Source organism: Echinops telfairi, unplaced genomic scaffold (genome assembly GCF_000313985.2).
Source record: "Echinops telfairi isolate 266 unplaced genomic scaffold, ASM31398v2 ScPeMD7_7415;HRSCAF=8453, whole genome shotgun sequence".
NCBI classification, from domain to species: domain Eukaryota; kingdom Metazoa; phylum Chordata; class Mammalia; order Afrosoricida; family Tenrecidae; genus Echinops; species Echinops telfairi.
This window is the reverse complement of record NW_022111315.1, coordinates 990,242-1,012,792: the sequence shown is the minus strand read 5'-3', so window position 1 is coordinate 1,012,792 and position 22,551 is coordinate 990,242. Positions and strand designations below refer to the sequence as shown.

At 45.0% G+C, this 22,551-nt stretch overlaps 1 protein-coding gene across 5 annotated transcripts in view; it reads left to right on the top strand.

Annotated features, from left to right (window-relative positions):
* Nucleotides 1-22,551, top strand: part of DLG3 (discs large MAGUK scaffold protein 3) — a 95,172-nt gene that overhangs the window by 802 nt on the left and 71,819 nt on the right. For 3 of the 5 annotated variants that reach the window (XM_004716685.3, XM_045296980.1, XM_045296978.1), the window contains exons 2-9: nucleotides 3,506-3,556; nucleotides 3,970-4,094; nucleotides 4,330-4,499; nucleotides 4,794-4,930; nucleotides 5,296-5,440; nucleotides 6,339-6,498; nucleotides 8,324-8,480; nucleotides 10,839-10,941. In XM_004716685.3, the coding sequence (XP_004716742.1) occupies nucleotides 3,506-3,556; nucleotides 3,970-4,094; nucleotides 4,330-4,499; nucleotides 4,794-4,930; nucleotides 5,296-5,440; nucleotides 6,339-6,498; nucleotides 8,324-8,480; nucleotides 10,839-10,941 (1,048 nt within the window). Of the gene's footprint in view, nucleotides 1-3,505; nucleotides 3,557-3,969; nucleotides 4,095-4,329; nucleotides 4,500-4,793; nucleotides 4,931-5,295; nucleotides 5,441-6,338; nucleotides 6,499-8,323; nucleotides 8,481-10,838; nucleotides 10,942-11,814; nucleotides 11,910-22,551 lie in introns of those variants that run through there. The other 2 variants (XM_045296979.1, XM_004716686.2) reach the window with 2 other exon arrangements.

Sequence of the window (22,551 nt, the reverse complement as noted above, 5' to 3'; positions counted from 1 at the left end):
GTGAGGGTGGGAAGTGGGGGGCCTAGAAGCCTAGGGTGTAAGCAGGGGGAGCTGGAGCTCCAAGGCCATGAACTCTGAGCCTTGGCATTGAAGCTGGGCAAAGAGAAGCGTTGGGAATGTGTGGTTCTCTGGTTTCTGTTTGGTGTGGGCTTGTGGCGGGTGTCTCCATTTGGAGGGCATTGGGTGGGAGGAGTGGAGGGAGTGGAGGTATGGCGAAGAGACAAATTTTCCTGTGTGGGGGAATTGGGTTTGTCTTCGTGTGGGGGTTCAGCAGTGTCTCTGTGTCTGGCAGGGGGCGGGAGGTTTTGCGGGGGTTGTGTGTGGTGTGTCTCCACAGGAAGGGAGGAGGGGGCATGGTGCTCTGCGTAGGGGGGACATGTGTGTGTGTATGTGTATATGTATGTTGGGATGTGTAGAGGAAGGCAATGGAGCTCCTATGAAGCTATGTAGAGGAGCTGTGTGTCTAGCTTCATCTCTTGGTGCCATGAGACCCTCTTCCTCTCAGCCCCTTTGTGTGTGAATGTGCACATGGACATGTGGGTTGTCCCTGGATGTGCAGGTGTCTCTGTCAATAAGGATGTGAGGATAGATGTGTTTGCCTGTGTGTATTGTTACATGCATATGTGTAGGCATGTGGCTGCAAATGTGTGCATCCGTGTGCCTCTGTGTGTGTGTGTGTGTATGTGTGTGTGTGTGATGTCCCTGATGAGAGGCACTTGACAGGCAAGGGAGAGGAGGAGGAGGTGAAAGGCACGTCCCAAGAAAGGCTGAAGAGCTAAGGGAAGGATGGACTCTTTTGTCCAAGCTGCTCTGAAGTGTGTGTGTGTGTGTGTGTGTGTGTGTGTGTGTGTGTGTGTTGGGGTGGGGGCGGCGGACTGAAGCAGGCTTCCTTGCTCCAGACCAGGCATGGTGCCTGGAGTCAGGCAAGAGGCACAGCTTCCCTGGTGCGGGGACTGTCCCCAGTGAAGCATGTCCTCCTTGGATACCCCCAGATGTCAGAGGACTTGGCTCCCCAGCCCTGACTTGGCATAGCTTGGGAGCCCCCTGCATGCTGGACACAACTCCGGCTTCCAAGCCCAGGCGAAATTGCCAGCTTAGAAAATGGAAGGAGCATCTGTGGGAGAAGCAGCAAAATGGAGGCTGGGCCGGCAGAGGCAGGCCCCTGGCATGCATGGTGGAGGGCTTCTCTGGCTCTCTGGCTCTGCCACCCCTCGGGTGGGGAGAAAGGAGAAAGGGGGCTTTGCTATTGAGGGCAAGTGTTGACTGCCCTAAGCTGATAGCAGTTTTGGCCATCCTCCATCCTCCTCTAGGGATAGGATGTACTCTCTCTCGAAAGCAAAGGTGGGGACTTCCTGGGGAAAGAAGTCCTCAGTTCTGGCCTTCGGTCTGTCCGTACTTTCTACTTCCTCTGTCTCTCATCTTAGTTCATTGCCTTCTCCAGCCTATCTCCCTTATTTCTTTGTCCCTCTGCCTTAGAGTCACCCTCCCTCACTCCCACCTTGAAAATACTCTCTCACGCTTGCCCTGCCCAACCGGGAAACAGGTGCCAGTCCCTGGGCTGGGTCTGTTGGCCAATGTTTCTTTGCCAGAGCCATCCCTAGGAGAAGAGCCCTTTAATGTTATGGGAAGGACTGGAGTGTAGACTAGTTGGAGACAGGAGATTCTGGGTCCCACAGGATCTGGGCTTGAGGCTCGGCTTTTCAGACTTGGGTACATACAAGACTCACATGAGTACCATTTGGCCTGTGTGTGTGTCTGCATGGTACTGCAGGCAGATGTTTGGGTTATGGGTCCCAGAAGGGTCGTCAATTCTTCTTCCTAGAATCCAAAAGCAGGATAGGGTTATAGTTGGAGTATGCTCACCAATCCCCAGGGCTACAGGGCAAAAAGTTCTGGGGCCAGGCCCAGAAATAGGGGAGGCATGACTAGCCCTCATCCTTTCTCCTGCTCTCTGCTTCTGAAAGCCAAAGCTGTGTGGAGGGGAGGTGAAGGAGAGATGACAAAAATAGGGGCACACAGAGGAGCCCCTGTTCACTAGCGGGGGTCCTCAAACTTTTTAAACAAGGGGCCAGTTCACTGTCCCGCAGACCCGTTGGAGGGCCAGACTATAGTTAAAAAAAAAACGATGAACAAATTCCTATGCACACTGCACATATCTTATTTTGAAGTGAAAGAACAAATGGGGCAAAAACACCCGGCGGGCCGGATAAATGTCCTCGGCGGGCCGCACGTGGCCCGCGGGCCGTAGTTTGAGGACCCCTGCGTAGGCTGAGGGCAGAAAAAGGTCAGCACAGGCAGAGAAGGAAGGGAGGAGGTGATGCTAAGATGCCAGGAGAGAAAGGCAAAAGGGGCTGCTAGTCATTCCTCCTCCATTTTGGGGGACGAGAGTGGAAGACAGTATTCAGGCGCTACTTTTCTGTCCAGAATCACATTTTCAGTTGACAAATGGCCACATATGTATCCTGTCTGGGAGACCACCTCTGCGGCTTGAACAGACCAAGCCAGTATTTCCACTTCCATTTCTTGCCTCTTCTTCCATGGCCACTGACGGTTGCAGGCTACAGGTTCTGCTCCAGTGTCCCCCTCATGGACTAGCTTGTCTCCTCTCATCCCCCACCCCCCAGCCTGGGCCAGATCATGACAAGGCTCTTTGTGCTGGGAAATGGGAAGAGTTCGGGATTTTTAAAAACAAACAACTCTTGTAGAACACGGATTATCACTTTGATTCCTTCTTCCTGTTCGAGGAACTGGGTGCCTGGGAACACAGAGGGAGGTGTAGAAGGAGGATCATGAAGTGCTCTGGAAAAGGGCAACTTTCCACTTTTCCACATGCTCTGCTGGGGGAATGGCTGGGCCACCAAAACATCAACAGTCTTGACGGCTTGCTTGCATATGCAGAGGACCTGAATCTCTTCGGTCCTAGCCCCTGCTCTACCACTTTTCCCCAGCGTGCCCTTCGACACATCCCATGTGGCTTTCTGGGTCTCGGTGTGACATATTGTAACAAGATGGTGCCTACTGCTCTTCCAGCTTTGATGTGGTAGGAGTCCGAACCCTAAGTCAGGGAGACCTGTGGTTTGGAAGAGAAGGGAGGATTCCTATTCAAGTCACTGGGTACCTCCTATAGATGCTGAGTATGACATGATTTGCCCACGGTTCACCATCTCTGCCATCCCTCTCAGGCCACTCCTGCATCCTTCCTTCCTAGCGAACCCTGAGGCCCTGGAGCTGAGCCTCGCCATGAGTGCACCACTGGCTACTTCAGTCCCAGGCAATTGATCTGGGCTACACAAGCAGCTGGGTTTTGGCCTGACATGGCTGGAAGCAGGGGAAAAGGATGTCTTCCTTGGGGTCGGTCTGTGCCTATCTGTGACCAAGAGGTGCCTTGGGATAGATTTCTGCCTTTCTCTTCTGTGGGAGATGGAGTAGGGGGAAGGCAGCTTGACAAGGGAGCATATGGCCGGGGCGTCAGTAGGCTCAGAGAACTACCTGTGTCTTCCCCTAGGTGAATGGCAGTGATGGCATGTTCAAGTATGAGGAGATTGTACTTGAGCGGGTAAGTCTGTCAGTGGGTAGCGGACTACAGGGGAAGGAAGGGTGTTGGGCCAGGAGAGAGGAGGATTTGAACCTTGGTTTCAAGACTCATGGCAGGACCTACATTGAAATGATGGAGGAACAGTGGCCCTCCTAGGCTGAGCCACTATATCAATCACTCAAGCTACTAACACATATTAATTGACCTTGCTCACTGATGCCTGGGGAACTGAGAAGAAATGGATTTGGTCGAATCTCCCACACCAAAATGGACAGCACAGATTGTGAAGCCACTAGGTTTATGACATGTAACCCTGCCTGCCATGGTCCTTAAGACCTGGAGAACCTCCCCTTGGAGGTAGGGGAAAGTGGACACCAGAAATCCTCCTTTGTCCACTCTGAGTGAACAGACTGTACCTTCTACCCCTTCTGCAGGGCAACTCCGGCCTGGGCTTCAGCATTGCAGGTGGCATCGACAACCCACATGTCCCTGATGACCCTGGCATCTTCATTACCAAGATCATTCCTGGTGGAGCCGCTGCCATGGATGGGAGACTGGGGTGAGGTGGCTTGGAAGTAGGGTGGGGGCAGCAGGGGCATGATGAAGATGAAGGGAGGAGGGCCCACCTGGCAGATGACCCTTCCATCAGATCTGGGAGGGGGAGGGGGAGGGGGGATACTGGACAGAGGAGGGAGGAAGGGTGGGGGGGAGGGGAGGAGAGATGAGGAAAGGAAGGGAGAAGGTGGGGCATGGGGTGGAGTGGCGGTGGCGCAGTGTTGTGCCTTCCCCTGCAGGGTGAATGACTGTGTGCTGCGGGTGAATGAGGTGGACGTGTCAGAGGTGGTGCACAGCCGAGCGGTGGAGGCGCTGAAGGAGGCAGGCCCTGTGGTGCGGTTGGTGGTGCGGAGGCGACAGCCCCCACCCGAGACCATCATGGAGGTCAACCTGCTCAAAGGGCCCAAAGGTGCGGCTGTCTGGGTTCCTGTGCTCTGACCAGAGCTCCTGGCCCTGGGTCCTGCCTGACCCCATAGGAAGTGGAAGGGACTGGCCTTACTCCTTGCCTGATTCCCCCTGTTCCAACTCACGGCCTTCTTTCTTGACCTCAGGTCTTATCCTCTCTGACCTATGACCCCTGAGAGAACTCCTGTGAGGCCAGTGGGTTGGCTGGGAAGGGTTGGCTGGGGGTGGATATGGGATTGAATGAGCACACTAATCTCTCCTTTTGGCCCCTTCCTACTCCCCGCTGGCTCCCACTCAGGCCTGGGTTTCAGCATTGCAGGGGGTATTGGCAACCAGCACATCCCAGGAGACAACAGCATCTACATCACCAAGATCATTGAGGGGGGTGCTGCACAGAAAGACGGACGCCTGCAGATTGGGGACCGACTGCTGGCGGTAAGACTGCTTTCATCAGGATGTGAAAATGACAGGGTGAGGAGGTCGAGCTCCCAAACCCTCTTATCCACCTAAACCTCACTCAGGGATCAGACATGAGGCATTTCAAGAGCATCATCTGAGTCACATTTACCGAGACACCAAGACTCTAGTTCTTTCCATGGCTGGGTTGGTGGCTGGGTCGGGCGGGGCTGGGGGTGGGGTGGCGGTACCCTCTACCTCATGCTTTTTTGTTTCTTACACCACTATACTTGGACTTCTCTTAGAGCACTATTGAATCTCACAAAAAGGCCATCTCTCAGGGTTCCCTGGAGAGGAGCCTCTCCCTTTTCCCATGGCTATCCCTAAAGCTTCCCACCTTCTAGGTGAACAACACTAATCTACAGGATGTGAGGCATGAGGAAGCAGTGGCCTCCCTGAAGAACACATCTGATATGGTCTATCTGAAGGTGGCCAAGCCAGGCAGCCTCCACCTCAACGACATGTACGCACCCCCAGACTACGCCAGCAGTATGTACCATCCAGCTGTCCTTGGCCTCACACCCCTGCTCGTGGTTTTTTGGAGAAGAGATTCATATCCCTGGTTAAAAGAGAGCCGAGGAGTAGTGCTCAGAAAAAACAAACAAAAACAAACTGGGTCCAAATGGCAGCTCTGGACCATATAGTCAGGTGACCTTGGACAAGCCCCTTTCCCTGGGCTTTGATGGCCTCTGTGGCAAAAAGGAGCTAATGTGAAACATCCTGCCTTCCTCATAGCCCTGCTACTAGGATCTCATGAGATCGTGGACGAGAAATCTTCGAAAATGGTGTTAGGCTATAGAGATGTGAGAGATTATTATTAGTGACATCTCCAGTCATGCTGTTTGTGATAGACTACTTTGACTTCACTTCTTTTTTTTAATCATTTTATTAGGGGCTCATACAACTCTTATCACAATCCATACACACATCAATTGTGTAAAGCGCATTTGTACATTCATTGCCCTCATCATTCTCAAAACATTTTCTCTCCACTTAAACCCCCGGCCTTAGGTCCTTATTTTTCCCCTCCCTCCCTGCTCCCCCCTCCCTCATGAGCCCTTGATAGTTTATAAATTGTTATTTTGTCATATCTTTCCCTATCCGACGTCTCCCTTCACCCACTTTTCGGTTGTCCGTCCCCCAGGGAGGAGGTCACATATAGTTCCTTGTAATCTAAGACTCACGGGAGTGAGCTCAGGATTCAGAAAGGGTCTGTGGAGGAGGAACCAGGGGCAAGGGGTGGAGTGGGGAGGAGAGGCCTGAGGAATTGGCATCCCTGGGTCTCTTTTGGATTTGAGAGGAGGTGTGTGTGTGAAAGTTCTTGGAGGGGGGTGAGTAGACTGCCTGGAGCAGTCTCTGAATATTTCTCTCTTTTTCTGGATTCTAGCTTTTACTCCCCTGGCTGACAACCACATAAGCCATAATTCCAGCCTGGGTTATCTTGGGGCTGTTGAGAGCAAAGTCAGCTATCCTGCTCCTCCTCAGGTTCCTCCAGCCCGCTACTCTCCTATCCCCAGGCATATATTGGCCGAGGAGGACTTCACCAGGTAAGACTTCACCCCCAGTTCATTCAGCTCCAGGATGGAAGAGGAGAGGGAGAAGCGTCTGGCTAGCCACAAGCATCTTTGCAGTCTGGATCTGAGGCCCTCTCTTAGTCCTTGAGGCCCAAGGGAAGGACGGAGATAGCTGCTGGGACAAGCTCTGCCATCAGGGGGAGTGCTGAGTGTCTGACACCAGACCTGAATGTGGTGGGAGAGGATGCTTTAGGGGCTGAGGGGTTGGGAGCTGCAGGGTTTTCTGCCCTGATGTATTTGCAACCCTCCCTACTGCTCTCACTTCAAATTAGAGAAGAAAGCAGTTCAGGGTATGGAGCTGGTGGGACACTGGGGCACGGGAGTGGGGTGGGTGGGCTGATGAATTTAGGTGGCCTCTCAGGGAGCTGCCCCACCCCACTCTGGCGGCTGCAGCAGCAGGGGCCACAACAGCAGTGTCAGCGGCCATGGAACTGGTCTGGCCTGCTAGGTTCCAGGGGACAGGTTTGTCGGGTGGGGCCTGGTAGACTGCTGTGCAAACTGCCATGGAGCCTAGAAGGGTAGGCAGACTGGGAAGAGCCAGAGGAGCTATGGAGAGGGCACACAAGTTCTCAGGCTCCAGCTTGACCTTGGGCTTGGCCTCCCCTTCGGCCTTGGCCTGGAGAAAGGCTTCACAGAGGTGGGCCTGGCCACTCTGCTGCCTGCCTTCTGGAGGGGTTGCAAGGTAGGAAAAGTGGAGGACTGTGAGGAAGACTATCTGAAACTCGGAGACAGAGCCTCCCAACTGAGTGAGGACAGTGAGAAAGAGACTTTGCCCCTGGGGGCACCTCTGATGACAGGTGCTTACAAGTGAAGGTGGTGGGCCCTGAGAGTGGACTGGGAGTCCGACTGGCTAGGTAGACACTTTTGGTTGTGTATGTGGCCCCTCCTCCTTGATAACACAGTGACCACTTCCAGAGGACTTCTTTAGAAAGATTTTGTTTTAGTCATACTTTTCATGCGCTAGTCTCTTCTCTTCAGTTAGGCCTACTGTTCCTGTTGGAGACCTCGGATTGCTTGATCTCAGTCTCCCACATCACCTAGCAAAGGTATATGATGGGAATTAGTGAATAAATTATGTTGTAGGAAGGTAGGATGTGCGTGTCATATTTAACAGGTGGACTTTTGAGCCTGTGGAGGAGGAACATGTGTAAGGACATCAATTCTGTAGATGGTGAGTGCAGTCAACCTCAGGTGGTTTCATTGATCCAAACTGGTTCCTCTTCTTATGACCCAGGTTCTACCATACCAGCTGATAACACAGGAAAACCTGGGGAGGAAGCAGACCTGCAAGTGGGCTATAAGATTTGGTTTCTAGAACCCATGGCATGGGCTTGTTGCCCTGACAGGATCGGGGCCTGGGAAGTTAATTTTCAGCCCTCAGGAAGGAGGGAGGGGGGGGAACACCCCTAGAACTTGGCACCTGGCAGAAGACAGAAGCCAAGCAGGTTTCAAGAGAGAGCAGGAAGATCAGGACGTCATACATAGGAACCTAAGTCCTGGCTTCCTATGGCAAGTAAAATCTTTTTTATAAACTTGCCCTTACAGTGTCAAAAGTTTACATCTACTACACCAGCGGTTCTCAACCGGTGGGTTGCAACCCCTTTGTGGGTCGAACAACCCTTTCACGGGGGTCGCCTGAGTCATAACAGCAGCAAAATTCCAGTTATGAAGTAGCAACAAAAGTAATTTTATGGTTGGGGGTCACCACAACATGAGGAACTGTATTATAGGGTCACAGCATTAGGAAGATTGAGAGCCACTCTAACTTGTCCCGATCCTTCCACTCTTTTCCTTCCAGAGAGCCCCGCAAGATTATCCTGCATAAAGGCTCCACAGGCCTTGGATTCAACATTGTAGGAGGAGAGGATGGAGAAGGCATTTTTGTCTCCTTCATTCTGGCAGGAGGCCCAGCTGACCTGAGTGGAGAGCTGCGCAGGGGAGACCGAATCTTATCGGTGAGGACACTAAGGAGGGGCGAGGGGATAGGAGCTGTACTAATCTAAAAGGGAGGAGAGGAGACTTTAATTTCTCTAAAGAACTTTTCTTGAGATGGGAGAAGGGCTAAGAGCTAGAGAAAACTTAAATTCTCTTTATAGACATCCTTAGGGACAGAGCCCAATACTAGATAGATATCCTTCAAAAAGTAAATATCCCTTGGTTCTTGACCCTTGGCAGTTGATCCACTCAAAAATAATTGCAGGTAGTCCCTAATTGCCAGCCATCCCCAACTTACAACACATTTGAATTATAACAAAGTGCATATACAACCATCTGCTTCTGTTTTTTTGTTTTGTTTTATATCTTCAGTAATATGAACAACATACAATGTTGGAGTGTGTATAATTTGCTGATGTTATCATTCTCAGATATTCACTAGCAGATGTTCAATGTTAGAATTTACTGTTCAAAATATTGCCTTGTCTGTAATGAAGTCAGTGTCAAGAGTAGCGATGGATAGGAAGCTGGGCAATGTTCATTTCTAAAGACATATAACAACTGAAGTGCACATGCACCTGATAGCCGTTCCAACTCTGACTTTAATGTTAGGACACTGACACTAATTTCAATGCAGAACAGGCTTATAGCTTGATCTTATTCAGCATTTCATATAATCAGAAACATTGGTTGTTATTTTGAAGTTCAAGTTCCTCCTGCTGTAATGACTGCACTGCTTAAAACCTCCATAATATGTCTTGCAAAAGAAGTCATGCTAATCACAACAAAGGCAAGGAAAGCTATAGACCCTGATCTTCAGAGGAAGATCATTAAGGTCTATGGTAAGACAATTGGGAAAAACACAGGTGTGCATGTATTAAAATATATCTAAAAGTTTGTAGGCAATGTTTCCAATCCCCAAAGATAAAGATCAAATTTATAAAGATATCGATAATCAAAGGAAATAACACACTGTACAATGATTGCACAGTCAGAAGTCATGCCTTGACTGCCTTGGGGAGTTCCCTGGACCAACCTTGTAAACTCCTTTGTCTACCACAATGTATGTATCCCAATCAGGACCCCGTTCCCCCTTTGATAATCCCACCTGTAATTATGATATATTGATCTGCCAACCATGCATTTGTGATTGTCTTCCTTGACCTCTCATGTCCTTTTTAAATTTCTGTATATCAGCAAGCTGTTGGACATCATTACAATCTCATATTAGTTGTCTCCCACATCTGGCTAATATATCCTTGTCTTTGTCTTACCCTTGTCCTGTTTAAGACTTCAATAAATGTTCTTCTTTTTTTTTTTCCTAGTTTTTTTTTTAATTATATATTTTTTATTTTATTTTATTTTTTAACATTTTCTTAGGGGCTCATACAACTGTTATCCCAATCCATACACACATCAATTGTGTAAAGCGCATTTGTACATCGTTTCTCAAAACATTTTCTCGCCATTGAAACCCCCCACATTAGGTCCTCATTTTTCCCCTCCCTCCCCGCTCCCCCCTCCCGCATGAGCCCTTGATAGTTTATAAATGGGTATTTTGTCATATCTTGCCCTGTCCGACGTCTCCCTTCATCTACTTTTCGGTTGTCTGTCCCCCAGGGAGGAGGTCACACACAGTTCCATGTAATCGGTTCCCTCCTTCCTACCCATTCTCCCTTTACCCTCCCTGTTTCGCCACTCACACCACTGGTCCTATAGGGCTCATCCGTCCCGGATTCCCTGTATTTCCAGTTCCCATCTATACCAGTGTACCTCCTCTGGTCTAGCCAGACAGTCGTGGTAGTGGGAGCAGGGAGGAAACATTTAGGAACTAGAGGAAAGTTGTATTTCTCATCATCGCTACATCGCACCCTGACTGGCTCATCTCAAATGTTCTTCTTTTTTTAAAGCAGTAACAGTTTTTAAAAAAAAGAGGTATTTTACTTACATCAGAACTGCCTTACAACTGCATCGTTGGAACATAAGTCGGGAACTACCTGTATTGCATTAGAAGTGTTGCATTTCTTTAGGTTTCTATCCTTAAGTGCAAGGATGGGATTTTGAGAAAGGTGCCTTGGTGGTCTAGTGAGCTACCAGTTGGGCTGAAAACTATAAGGAGAGCTGTTCAAATCCACTAAGTGCTCCATGGCAGAAAGATGTGGCTTCCTACTCCTGTAAAGATTTACACTTTAGGAAACCCACAGAGGAAGTTCTGTTCCGTCCTTTTGGGTCATAATGAGTCAGAATTGATTCGATGGCAGTGAGTTTTGGTTTGAATCTAAATAGGATTAGGGATGGATGACCCATCGCTTTCTCTTGACACACAGGGGATTCTTTTCTTGTTTGGGGAGTGGCTCATTGGTTCTCTCTTTGTACAGGTGAATGGAGTGAACCTGAGGAATGCAACTCACGAGCAGGCTGCAGCTGCTCTGAAACGGGCTGGCCAGTCAGTCACCATTGTGGCTCAGTACAGACCTGAAGGTAGGAGAAGGGAGGGCGGGGAGGGATGATTTGGGGAGTTTAGAATTCTATGTGCCAGTTTGGGGTGTGTTTTTTTTTTGCCATCATCGATTAAAAAAAGACACTTGACCAAGTCCCTCTTACTCTAGTTCTTACTCTCGTGCAGTCACCTCTTCCTCTGGTTTTCATTTTGAACAGAGGAGGTTGGTTTGATCAGCTCGGGATCATCTATCAGGCTTTGCAGAGCCTGCTGATCAGGGCTGCAATGCAACAGAAGGCCAGCAGTGGGCAGCAGCCTAAGGAAGTTAAACAGGAAGATTGAGGAAACTGGAAAAAGGGGAGGGGGAGATGCAGGGCTCTAAGGTGAGAGCTGGGGAGTGTGCCTCCGTACCGGGGAAGGGTAGCTGTCGATTAGAAGAACCTGGAGAGAAAAAGTCCCGACCTAAGAGAAGTGGGGCCAAATCCCTACTCTCCTCTCTTCAGTAGGGTTACTGTGAAAGACGCATAAGCGTTGGAAAGGTGATGCTATCCTTTGGGGTGGAGGACCTGGAGCAGACCCCCTTCCCCCGCGGGGGTCAGGGGGCTTGCTTTGTTTTCTGTGTGAGCATTTCCCAGGTTTGGGGACAAGGTTGGCAGTGGAAGGTATTTGATTGGCTGGAGTCCGCCGAGGGCCAGGTGCCGAGGTAAACTGTGGAAAGGCACGCCCTAGACAGCTGGCCTGCTGAGTGACTATAGGCTGGAGGAGCTTGGCCTCCAGGCGCATGCCCCGCCCCCTGACCCAAGCGAAGAGTGGCGATTGCCCCTCCTTCTCCCCTTGCGCGCCTCAGGCGTCTCCTCCTCCTCCTTTTACCCTCCCCCTCTCCATTTTTTCCCCTGTTCCTTCCTCCCGCGCGCCCCGCTTTGTGTCCGTGGTCTCTCGTGCGGGACAGCGGGGTTGTACGGAGCTTGCGCTTTCTCAGGACTAGACCTGGATTCTGATCCGGCGCCAGGTGAGGTGGGGTGGACAGGGGTCAGGCCCCATCACAGTTCCCCCTATCCTCTCCACGGTTCTGTTCTCGGCCTTTCTCTTTTCCAACACTGTGCCCCCAATGCTGCCCTCTACCCCGAATGCCTTACCGGTGCCCTCGACCCCCACCCTCACGTGGCTTACAACCTTTGGAGCCCCCCCCTCACCCGAGGACCGCCTTCCAGTCCCCTAGGGTGCCTTCCAGGGCTGGGCCCTGCCTGGCCTATACCTCTTGGCCATCATCTCTACCCGCACACGAAACGCGCCCCCTTGTTGCCTCAGGGCCGCAATTTTGCCATCAGCCCCTTTCCAGCCCTCTGCTGTGCCTACATCTTCCCTTCCCCCGCGTGCTTTTCACCACCAAAGCTCTACGACCACCCGAGATTGACTTGGTATTCTCTTTGCCCCTCCACTACGTCTATTTGTTTGCAAGGGTTTTCGTCGTGGGCTCGACTTACATCGGCTCACCTTCCCCTAGGTTAGTCCAGCCTTTGTCCTTTTGGACTGCAATGCCTGGGCTCCTTCAACACCTGGTCCCTGGGGAGGAGGGCCCTAAAGTGGAAGAAAGGACCTTTTCCTGGCAGGTGCTCCGGTTCCAGGATGTGAAGCAGGAGGCAGGCAGCCCGGTTTTGTAAAGTTGAATGGAAAGAAAAGCGTCTACCTTTGTGGTTTCTGGCCCCACTCCCCATCCGCTTTGCTTAGCACCCCAAGCACCCGAAGGGAAGGAAGAGGAGGCCTGTTGACCTTATTTGAAGATGTAGGGGAGGTCAGCCCACAGCTTGTTGGTCAGAGATCATGGGAAAGAGGGATGCAACTGGACACTTCGAGCTATTTCTTTTCACATTTGGTGTTTAATGACAAGGAACTTACCGTAGGGGTGATTTTATATTTTCCGTGTGGTTTACTTCTTCATATAGAGGTAACCGTGGGGTTTTTATTACCAATCAATATTTAGCCAATGCATACCTACAACCTTGAAAACGTAAGGTTCTGCAAAGGAAATGGTTTCTTGTGTTTGTGATTTGTGTGCGATCGTGCTCGCGCGTGTTTCTGTGTGTATAGGAATTCCCGTGTTTCGGTTTTGCTCCCTGAGGTTGAAGTCATGGAAATAATGTGAACTTAGAGTGCCTGGAGGTATGTTGGCAACTGATGACTACATATTTCTCTGAGCTTTGTTGGGGAATGTCCTTGGTTTGCATAAAGAGCTGCAAGTTGTCTAGGTTAAGGGGGAATTCGTACAGTGTTTATTGCTCTCTGAATGTATTTTTGAGAGTGAGCATCAGTAATATGTTGAGGTGCAGTGTTATATATTTTAAGTCTTTCTACCACTTGCTGAACAGGGCCTTTCTTAACGAAATCTTAGGATTTACTTGGACCATTGTCGTCAAAGCTTTACCTTCCAGTCTTAACTTCTTTCTTTGGTTTAGTAGTTCCAACAGGGCCCTAATAACGAAAAGGTTTTTTTTTTCATTTGCAAATGGAATCCTGGAGACTGATCCAGGGGTACCATCAAGCCTTCCTAGTTGGGCTTTGAATTTTCTTTGATAAAGTGCTAGTTTTAAAAAATAAAGACTCCATGATATTCATTTTATAAAGACATTAAATACTGTTCTTTGGAGAATTGCATCATGGTGGATGTTTTAAAAGGGAATACAGTGAACCCTCGCCACTTCGCGCTTCGACTTCCGCGGCTTCACTCTATCGCGGTTTTTGCGTAACAGCGCATGCTCTGTCATTACTGCCACTGATTGGCTCATACTGTACACGCTTGATGCCATAAATAATATAATAAATAATAAATGATAATTGTAACATCAAAATGTTTTACTGTATTTTCCCTTTTTCGTTTAATAAATTGGGTAATACGAGTGTAATGGTGACTAAAGGGTGTTTTTTCATGTCCTCTATGCTCTAACTACGAAAATATTTGATTTACAAATAAGGAATCCTACTTCGCGGAATTTCATTTATCACGGTAGGGTCTAGAACCGATTAACCGCGATAAACGAGGGTTCACTGTAATCCAAATCTATGTCTGTTGGCTGAAATGACAGAGACAGATTTTGTATATTATTGGCCAAATAAATGTTCATTATTCGGATTTTTTTCCTTACCTACACATTGTGAGAGGTGCAAAGGGTCATGTAGTCCAATCCCTCCTTGTGAAGACTGGAACAGAGCAAGGACTTACTTAAGGTCATGGAGGGAAAGTTGCCTAAAGGGTCAACTGTTGGTTTCATTCTCATCCTGATCCCAAGATAACTGGGTTGCTTAAGGTGGGTTAAACCCATTCTGCTATATAGGAGCCAGGTCTTTCTATTTGAACTCGATCCCATCATTTGAGACAAAGCTGTTTGTGAATACCTGAAACACCTAAGACAGAGTTTAGGTGGAGGAGCGACAGAAAAGAGGTTTGGGAAAGAGAGAAAGGATGATGGACACGAAGGATCAGTGATCACCACAGTGGCTACGAGGTGCCAAATCAGCCAAACCAGTACAGCCTTTAGCTAGATATTCTATAGCATGCAAGCTTAAAAATGACCTTTGACCAATTAGAACTATCAGAGTAAACACAGGTTTTTCTGTGTTTTCTTTTTTTCTTTTTAAGCATCTTTATGGAGATATCATTCAGATAACCATACACACTTAACAATTCAGTAGCTTTTAGTATATTCACAAGGTTGGGTAACTATTACTATGATCAATTTTAGATCATTTTCATTACCTTTGCTTCTTTTGGGAGAGAGTAGATGCTACTCCAGTACCGAGTTAGAGACTTGGAAACCTACAGGGGCAGTTCTACCCTGACCTACAGGGTTGCTATGAGTCAAAGTCAACTCGATGGCAGTGAGTTTATTTTTGATTCCTTCTTTTAATACATAAAGGGGGTACAAGCATTGGAATGGCTATAGGGTTAGGACAATTCCACAATGTATCTTCTCTGGACACTTAGGGACTGGGTGGCCACTTGTTGCGAATGTTTTAGTCTTGAGATTTATCCGTACATCTGGATTGCTTAAAATGGATTAAACCCATACTGAAATATAGGAGCCAGGACTTTCTATTTGAATTTGTATTATGCCTAGTATGAGTGCTTAATGAGTACATTTATGATGAAGCTTTGTAAAATATTAAAAGAGAAATCTAGGTGCTAAATGATAAAGTGAGAGATACTGTTTCACTCCTGATTGCTCCAAACTATTATGGACAGAGTAATCTTACCTATTAGCTAAAAATAGCTTGAGGTTCCTGGGCAAGTATAATCCTGTTTAAAATTCAAATGGAAAATTTAAAAAACTGGCTTTTGGCAAAGGCCTTTTCAAATCTATTCTAAAGTGAAAAATGTTTTTCTGTGACTCGTTCCATCAAGAGAAGGATGGGTAACTTATAACATTTTCATTTATGCTCAGTCGCCTCCATTTCCTCCACTAGTAGCTTTGTGTCAGCCTCTGTTTATAAATAAGTGGAGCTATTATTTTTCTAGTGCATTTTTTTGTTTTCAGGGTACAGCATGATCCAAAAATCAGGCGGTGAACCAGAACTTGATTAGTAAAGTACTAAATTGGGAACTGATCCTTCATGACCAGTATTTTTAAGTGGAATTGTAAATACAGAATGTAAGCCCGTATAGGTTAGGGTACAGGGAGGGCGGGAGGGAGAGAGAGAAAGAGAGCAGCTGAATAAGCATATTTTCACTATGGAAACACGTTCAAGTCAGGCCTGGAAGAGTTAGGGATCAGTGTTTCAATGCTAAAAGCATTTTCCCCATAACGTTTAAATAGCCATCTCCATCTTTCCCTGTTCTCAGAATGCAGGATGTAAAAGTAATCACTTTTCCGGTGGCACAATGGCAAAATGCTCAGCTGTGAACCACAAGGTGGACCGTTAAACCATCTGGATAATAGGTCAGTGGTCTGAACCTACCAGCTGCTCTGTGGGAGCAAAAAAGATCTGGTTATTTGCTCCCCTTAAGATTATAACCATGAAACTCCATGGGAAGGCAGTTCTGTTCTGTCCTATAGGGGTTCTATGAGTTGGAATTAACTACGAAACTGTCTTAAATTGATTACTGCCCTAAAATAATATGATAAGGGAGAAAGAAAATGAATTCCTATCGATAGCATTTCTATACTGTTAACATTCTGAGGATAGCCAATATTGTATTCATCCTTTTTTTTTTTTTGCTGGCACCTGATCCAGGGCCTGTTACATGGTTTGGTTTTTGAATTGATCTTTAGGACATCCATAGAGGACAAGTGATATTAGAATCATGTGTTGCTTAATGTCCATGGTATGTTCTGTGAAATAGGATGTTATATGATTTGGATGTTGTGTGAACCACCATTCTGTAATCTGGTCTTGCTTTTCCTGCTAAACATCTTGCATCAAGCTTTTGTGCCTTAGAGTCAACTACCCAGAGGGATTCACTTTTGTGTGGTCCTCAATCCACAGCCTTAGTTTTTCTATTATGATAAAGCACCTTGCCATATTTTTTGTTAGCCTTGTAGTTTTCTTTCTTTCTTTTAAAAAAATCATTTTATAGGGGCTCTTCCAGCTCTTATAACATTCCATACATCAATTGTATCAAACATATGTGTACCTATGTTACCATCATCAAGCCTTGTAGTTTTCAAAGTGTGGATCCTTTGAACAGATTAGAGAATTTTTTATTTGTTTTTGAAGATCTTTGGAATTGTTTATTGTGGCATGCCTAAATTGCAAGCACAATAGCATTCACTGATTTTCCACCTTTTGCTTCACTTCTAAATCAATACTTCTCCTTTACCTTTTGCTGCTGCTATCTCTACCACTGGTTTTGCTGCATTTTGGAGCCATGATGCACTTCACAGTAGTATTTTTGAAGAAAATTAGAGATAATGCTACCACATTCAAGAGATGTGTGATACACAAAATTAGGTGCTGCTGCTTCTTAGCAGAAGCATACAATGTTAAATGGTAATGTTTTATAGAGAAAGTGTGGTACTGTACATACATAAACCAGTAACATAGGCATTTATTATGACTGTCAAGACGTATTATAGGTTATGTGCTGTACTCAAAATCCCACTGCCATCCAGTCGATGCTGACTCGTAATGAACCTATAGGACAGGGTAGACCTACCCCCTTGGCTTTGTAACTGTTTACAGGAGTAGAAAGCCCTGTTTTTCTCTCATGGAGTGGGGTGGTGGCATTGAACTGCTGACCTTGTGAATTGCAGCCCAATGTGAATTAGGCTGGTTTATTACCCAGTCACTTTATATACAAGAGACAGGAGATACGCATGTCACATGCTTTTAAATTTGCTACATTCCATTCTCTGGTGATACTTTCTGTACTCTTTTATAGCGTTATGGGACATAGGAATATATGCAGTTGCCTGGACAGATGTTATGCAGGGCATGACTGTTGCTCTTTTACAGATGAAGGAGGTGAAAGTCAAAGAGGTTGAGTCAGAAAGGGGCAGAATCAGAGTTGGAAGTTGAATTTCCGGAGGTCTTTTAGTACTGACTGCCACAAAGTCCTGCACTGAAGGATGAAGTACCTGGGGATAGAAAGTCTGCTTGAAGCCCGAGGGAAATCCCCTCTCCGGCTGAAGGAAAATACGTTTCTTATTGTTGTTAGGTGCCATCAAGTTGGCTCTGACCCATGATGACCTTATGCACAGCAAAACAAAACACTGCTTGGTCTTGTACCATCCTCACAGTGGTTCCTAGGCCTGAACTCATTGATGCAGCCACAGTGTCAATCCATCTCGTTGAGGGGCTTCCTCTTTTTTGCCACTTTACTAAACAAGATGTCCTTCTCCAGGGACTGGTCTCTCCTGACAACATGTCCAAAGTATGTAAGACAAAGTCTTGCCATCCTTGCCCCTGTGGAGCACTTTTAGCATAAATCTTCCAAGATGGATTGGTTTGTCCTTTTAGCTGTCCATGCATTTTTCAATGTTCTCCTCCAGCACCACAATTTAAATACTTTGGTTCTTCTGCAGTCTTCCTTATTCAGTGTCCAACTTTCACATGCATATGATGCAATGGAGAATACCATGACTTGGGTCAGGCCCATCTTAGTCCTTGTTCTTCAATACTCTAAAGAGGTCTTGTGCAGCAGATTTATCTATTACAGTAAGACTTTTGAGCTCTTGATTGCTGCTTCCACGAGCATTGATTATAGATTCAAGCAAAACAAAATCCTTGACAAGTTGAACCCTTTCTCCATTTCTCATGCTGTTACCTATGCATCCAGTTGTGAGGATTTTTGGTCTTCCGTACATTGAGTTGTAATTCATACTGAAGGCTACAGTCCCTGATCTTCATCAGCAAGGGCTTCAAGTCCTCCTCACTTTCAGCAAGCAAGGTCGTGTCATCTGTATACCTCAGGTTGTTAATAAGCCTTCCTCCAATCCTGATGCCACATTCTTCTTCATAAAATCCAGTTTCTCTGATGATTTGCTCAGCATACAGATGGAACAAGTGTGATGAGAGGATGCAACCCTGATACATACCTTTTCTGATTTTAAACCATGCAGTATTCCCCTTTGCTGTTTGCACAACTGCCTCTTGATCCATATGTAAGTTCCAAATGAGTACACTGAAGTGTTCTGGAATTCCCATTCTTCTCTAGGTTATCTGTAGTTTATTATGATTCACACAGTCAAATGCCTTTGCATAGTCTAGTCAATGCAACACAAGTAAACATCTTTCTGATATTGTCTGCTTTGAGCTAAGATTCATCTGATATCAACAGTGATGTCCTTTGTTCCACATCCTCTTCTGAATCCAGCCTGAACGTCTTTCTGGCAGTTTGCTGTCGATGTACTGCTACAACTATTGTTGGAGGTTCTTAAAGCAATTTTTTACTTGTGTTCAGTATCAATGAGTTTGTTCTATAGTTTGGGCATTTTGTTGGGTCACTTTTCTTTGGAGTGGGCACGAATATGAATCTCTTCCAATCAGTTGACCAAGTAGCTGTCTTCCAAATTTCCTGGCATAGATCAGTGAGTGCTTCCAGTGCTTCTTAAGCTTTCTGGAAAATTTCAATTGCTATTTCATCAATTCCTAGAGCCTTGTTTTTTTGGTTAATGTTTTCAGTGCTGCTTGAACTTCTTCCTTGATCACCAGTGGTTCTTACTCATATGCTACCTCGTGAAATGGTGGAATGCCGACTAGTTCTTGTTGGTTCAGGGACTGTATTCTTTCCATCTTCTCTTGATAGTTCCTGCATCATTCAATATTTTTCTTATAAAATCTTTCAAAATGGGCTTAGGAAGACTATTAGGGACTGTTACTGGGGCAGGGTGTTGGGGGAACCCCAGGGAGAGCCAAAAGGTGGGAGTTGGTTGACTTGACTTGGTAGCAGATATGTGCAGGCTTAAGATATGAATGCAATAGGTAGGTATTTCTCATTTCTTCAAGTGAAATGGAATTTTATTTGCCATTTTTATGAAAATATAATTTATCCCTTTAATGTATGTAAGTCACTGGATTTTGGAATATTGTGCATCCATCACTACAGTCAGGTTGAGAACATTTTTATTACCCTAAAAAGAAAACTCATGCTCTTTAGCTACTACTCCTGTCCCCTTCCCCCAAGCCCTTGAAAGAAACGAATCTACTTTCATTTTCTGGACATCTAATGTAAATGGAATCATACAAAATATTGTCTTTTATGTCTGGCTTCTTTTCCTTGACATAATTTTTTTTGAGGTTCATCCATGTTGTAGCATATATTGGGAATTATCCCTTTTTTGGGTTGCCTAATATTCCACTACATGGACATACCTATTTTGTTTATCTGTGTTTATCCAATTAGCATCAGTTAAGGGACATTTGGAATTTTCCCACCTTTTGTCTATTATGAATAATGCTGCTATGAACATAGGTGTACAAGTGTGTGTGCAGACATTGTAGTTAATTTACTTGTATTGATGCCTAGAAGTAGAATTACTAGAGTATAGGGTAACTCAATGCTTAACCTTTTGAAGAACAGCTAGACTATTTTTTGCAGCATCTGCACCACTTGACATTTCCCTCAGCAGTAAATGAGGGTTCAAATTTTTCTACTTCCTCATGAGCACTTTTCATGTGTTTATTATTTGTAATTCATTTTTTATTTCATCATTCTTTTGATTTGATTGTGTCACTCTCCAAATTGACCTCAAACCAAAGAACTTGTTGTTACTCAAGTGATTCACTCTGGTGATTTGATGGGACCCCGAGCCATGCACTAATAAAGGACTACTTACTTTCTTTTTGCTGAAATGTGTGCTGAAAGGGCTTTAGGCTTTGGTATGGATAGTTTTAGCTATAAATGCTGACCTGACCAAAACCTTATTGAAATTCATACACCATACAATTCACCCATTTAAAGTGTACAATTCAGTTTTTTTAAAGAATGTTTACAAATGTTTGTTAATGCAAACATTACCACAATCGATTTGAGAATATTTGCTCACCTCCTAAATAAATTCCATACCCTTTAGCCGTTATTCTCCACTGCCCCACTCCTAAACCCATGGCCACCACTAATCTTCCTGTCTGTAAGGCTTTGTCTTTTATAGACAGTTCAGATAGAGTGTTATAATGTATGAACTTTTTTCACTTAGCATAATGTTGTCAAGGTTCATTCATGTTGTAGTATGAGTCAGTACTTTTTATAGCCACATAATATTCCACTATATGGATTACTACATTTTATTTTCATCAGTCATTGGACATTTGTTTCTTTTTTTTAATTAAAAATTTTTTTAGTTTTGTTTCTTTTAGTATTATGAATAATAAACATTCATGGGTTTTTTGGACATTTGTTTTCATTTCTCTTGGGTACATATCTAAGAGTAGAATTGCTAAATCATAAGATAACTCTATGTTTAATATTTTGAGAAATTTTCCCCCAAAAAATGGCTGTACCCTTTCGGCTCATCCTTTTTTTTTTTTTTGTAAACTTGGAATTAAAAATTTGAACTTAATTTTCCATTGTACCCTCTGGAGAAAAACTTCATATTTAGTGTGTGTGTTTGTGCTGGGCTTTTCTATGTTCCATGGAGCCCAAAGGCATGGTAGCTGGGTTTGGAAAGCATTTTGAACCTAGCTAGACAGGACTGTATTGTCCTTGTTAGATGGTTTTGGACAAAATTTTAGGGACTTTGGTATGTGTTCTTTGGATGGAGTAGAAAGAAAAAAATAAAATATAGCAATGAGAATACACTATTTCTTATTTAATTATAGCTTTTTAAGATTTCTTTTGAATTTAATGTGTTGTTGAAATATTGACCCTGGTAATTTACACTATTGCTCTAAGCCTTGGTTTTATATTCCATGACAGTAATTGTTTAAGTAGAGAAATAGAAAGCAGCAGAGCAATAGGCCCTACCATTCTAAAACACCTTATAATAATCTTTTTCTGGAATTTAATGCCACTGAAATTAACAAATACCATTTTTGCTCCTTTTCTGTAAAGGGAAAAATATTATTTAAATCCTATGGGTCTCATCTTAGACTAGAAGCCAGGGTCCTAAGTTCTTGCCCTCTTTTACATTAGATTTTTATATCATATTTAAGTACCTGGATGATCTTGTGCCAGTCACCCTATTTGGGGCTCAATTTTCTGAATTATAAAATTAGGAAACTGTGCAAAATGATCTCTAATGTGACTTCTAGTTCTGTGTATAAGTGGGAGTGATCTTGTGAATTCAACTTACAAGTTCCTCTTTTGTACCTAATCTCTTTTTAAATCATATAATCTCAAGTTAATAATAGTCTTTCCTTAATAAAGGGGCCTTGTCTTCCCTTCTTTTTTTCCTATGCTAAAGCTTTCATTCTCTTAAAAAGGACCTCTGTTTGCTCGTTTAATTGAATTTAGATCTTAAAAAGCAAAGGTCCTAGAGAGTTTGAGAGTTTATTTATTGAAATTAAGTTACATAAAATTTGAACAGACTAAAAAATCATTAGCATGTTTGTGTATATATGTACATTAGGGATCTAGTATATGTCCTTTTGAGTTTCTAAAAGGAGAATTTTGCAAATCTTGGTTAAATTACCCAATAGATTCTTACAGAGTGTTTTGTAAACATTCAGTAAAAGAAGCAGTGAGCACTAGGAACATCCAGTATTTGTTCACCAAGGTCAATCAAGCTATGTTAGACTGAGCTAAATTCCTTGTAAGACAGATCAGGGAAATATGGTAGATGTGCTATATTTACATTTTGGTATGGCATTGCCAAGGCTGCTTTGGTCTACTTTTGGTTATGATGGCTGGGAGAAAATAAAGTAGATTTATTTGGAACTGGGTGATTAGTTCCAAAAGAAAATGATTAATGGAAGGATATTGTCTGTGTGTGTGTGTGTGTGTGCATGTGTGCATGCACACGCACATACACATCTTGTTTCTGCCCTTGATTCCATCCTATTCAGCTAACCTCTTGCTCCCACCACAAATAATATTTACTTTTCCTAAATATCAAAGTACCATATTTAGTTTTATAGAAAATTGGGAAATACAGAAAAATAAGAAAGTTGAAAAATTAAAATCACCTATTGCACTACTTCCAGAGGAAATCAAGATTGCGTATTTCTCTTCAAACTTTTGTATATTTATATTTTATATATTATATAACACATATATCCAA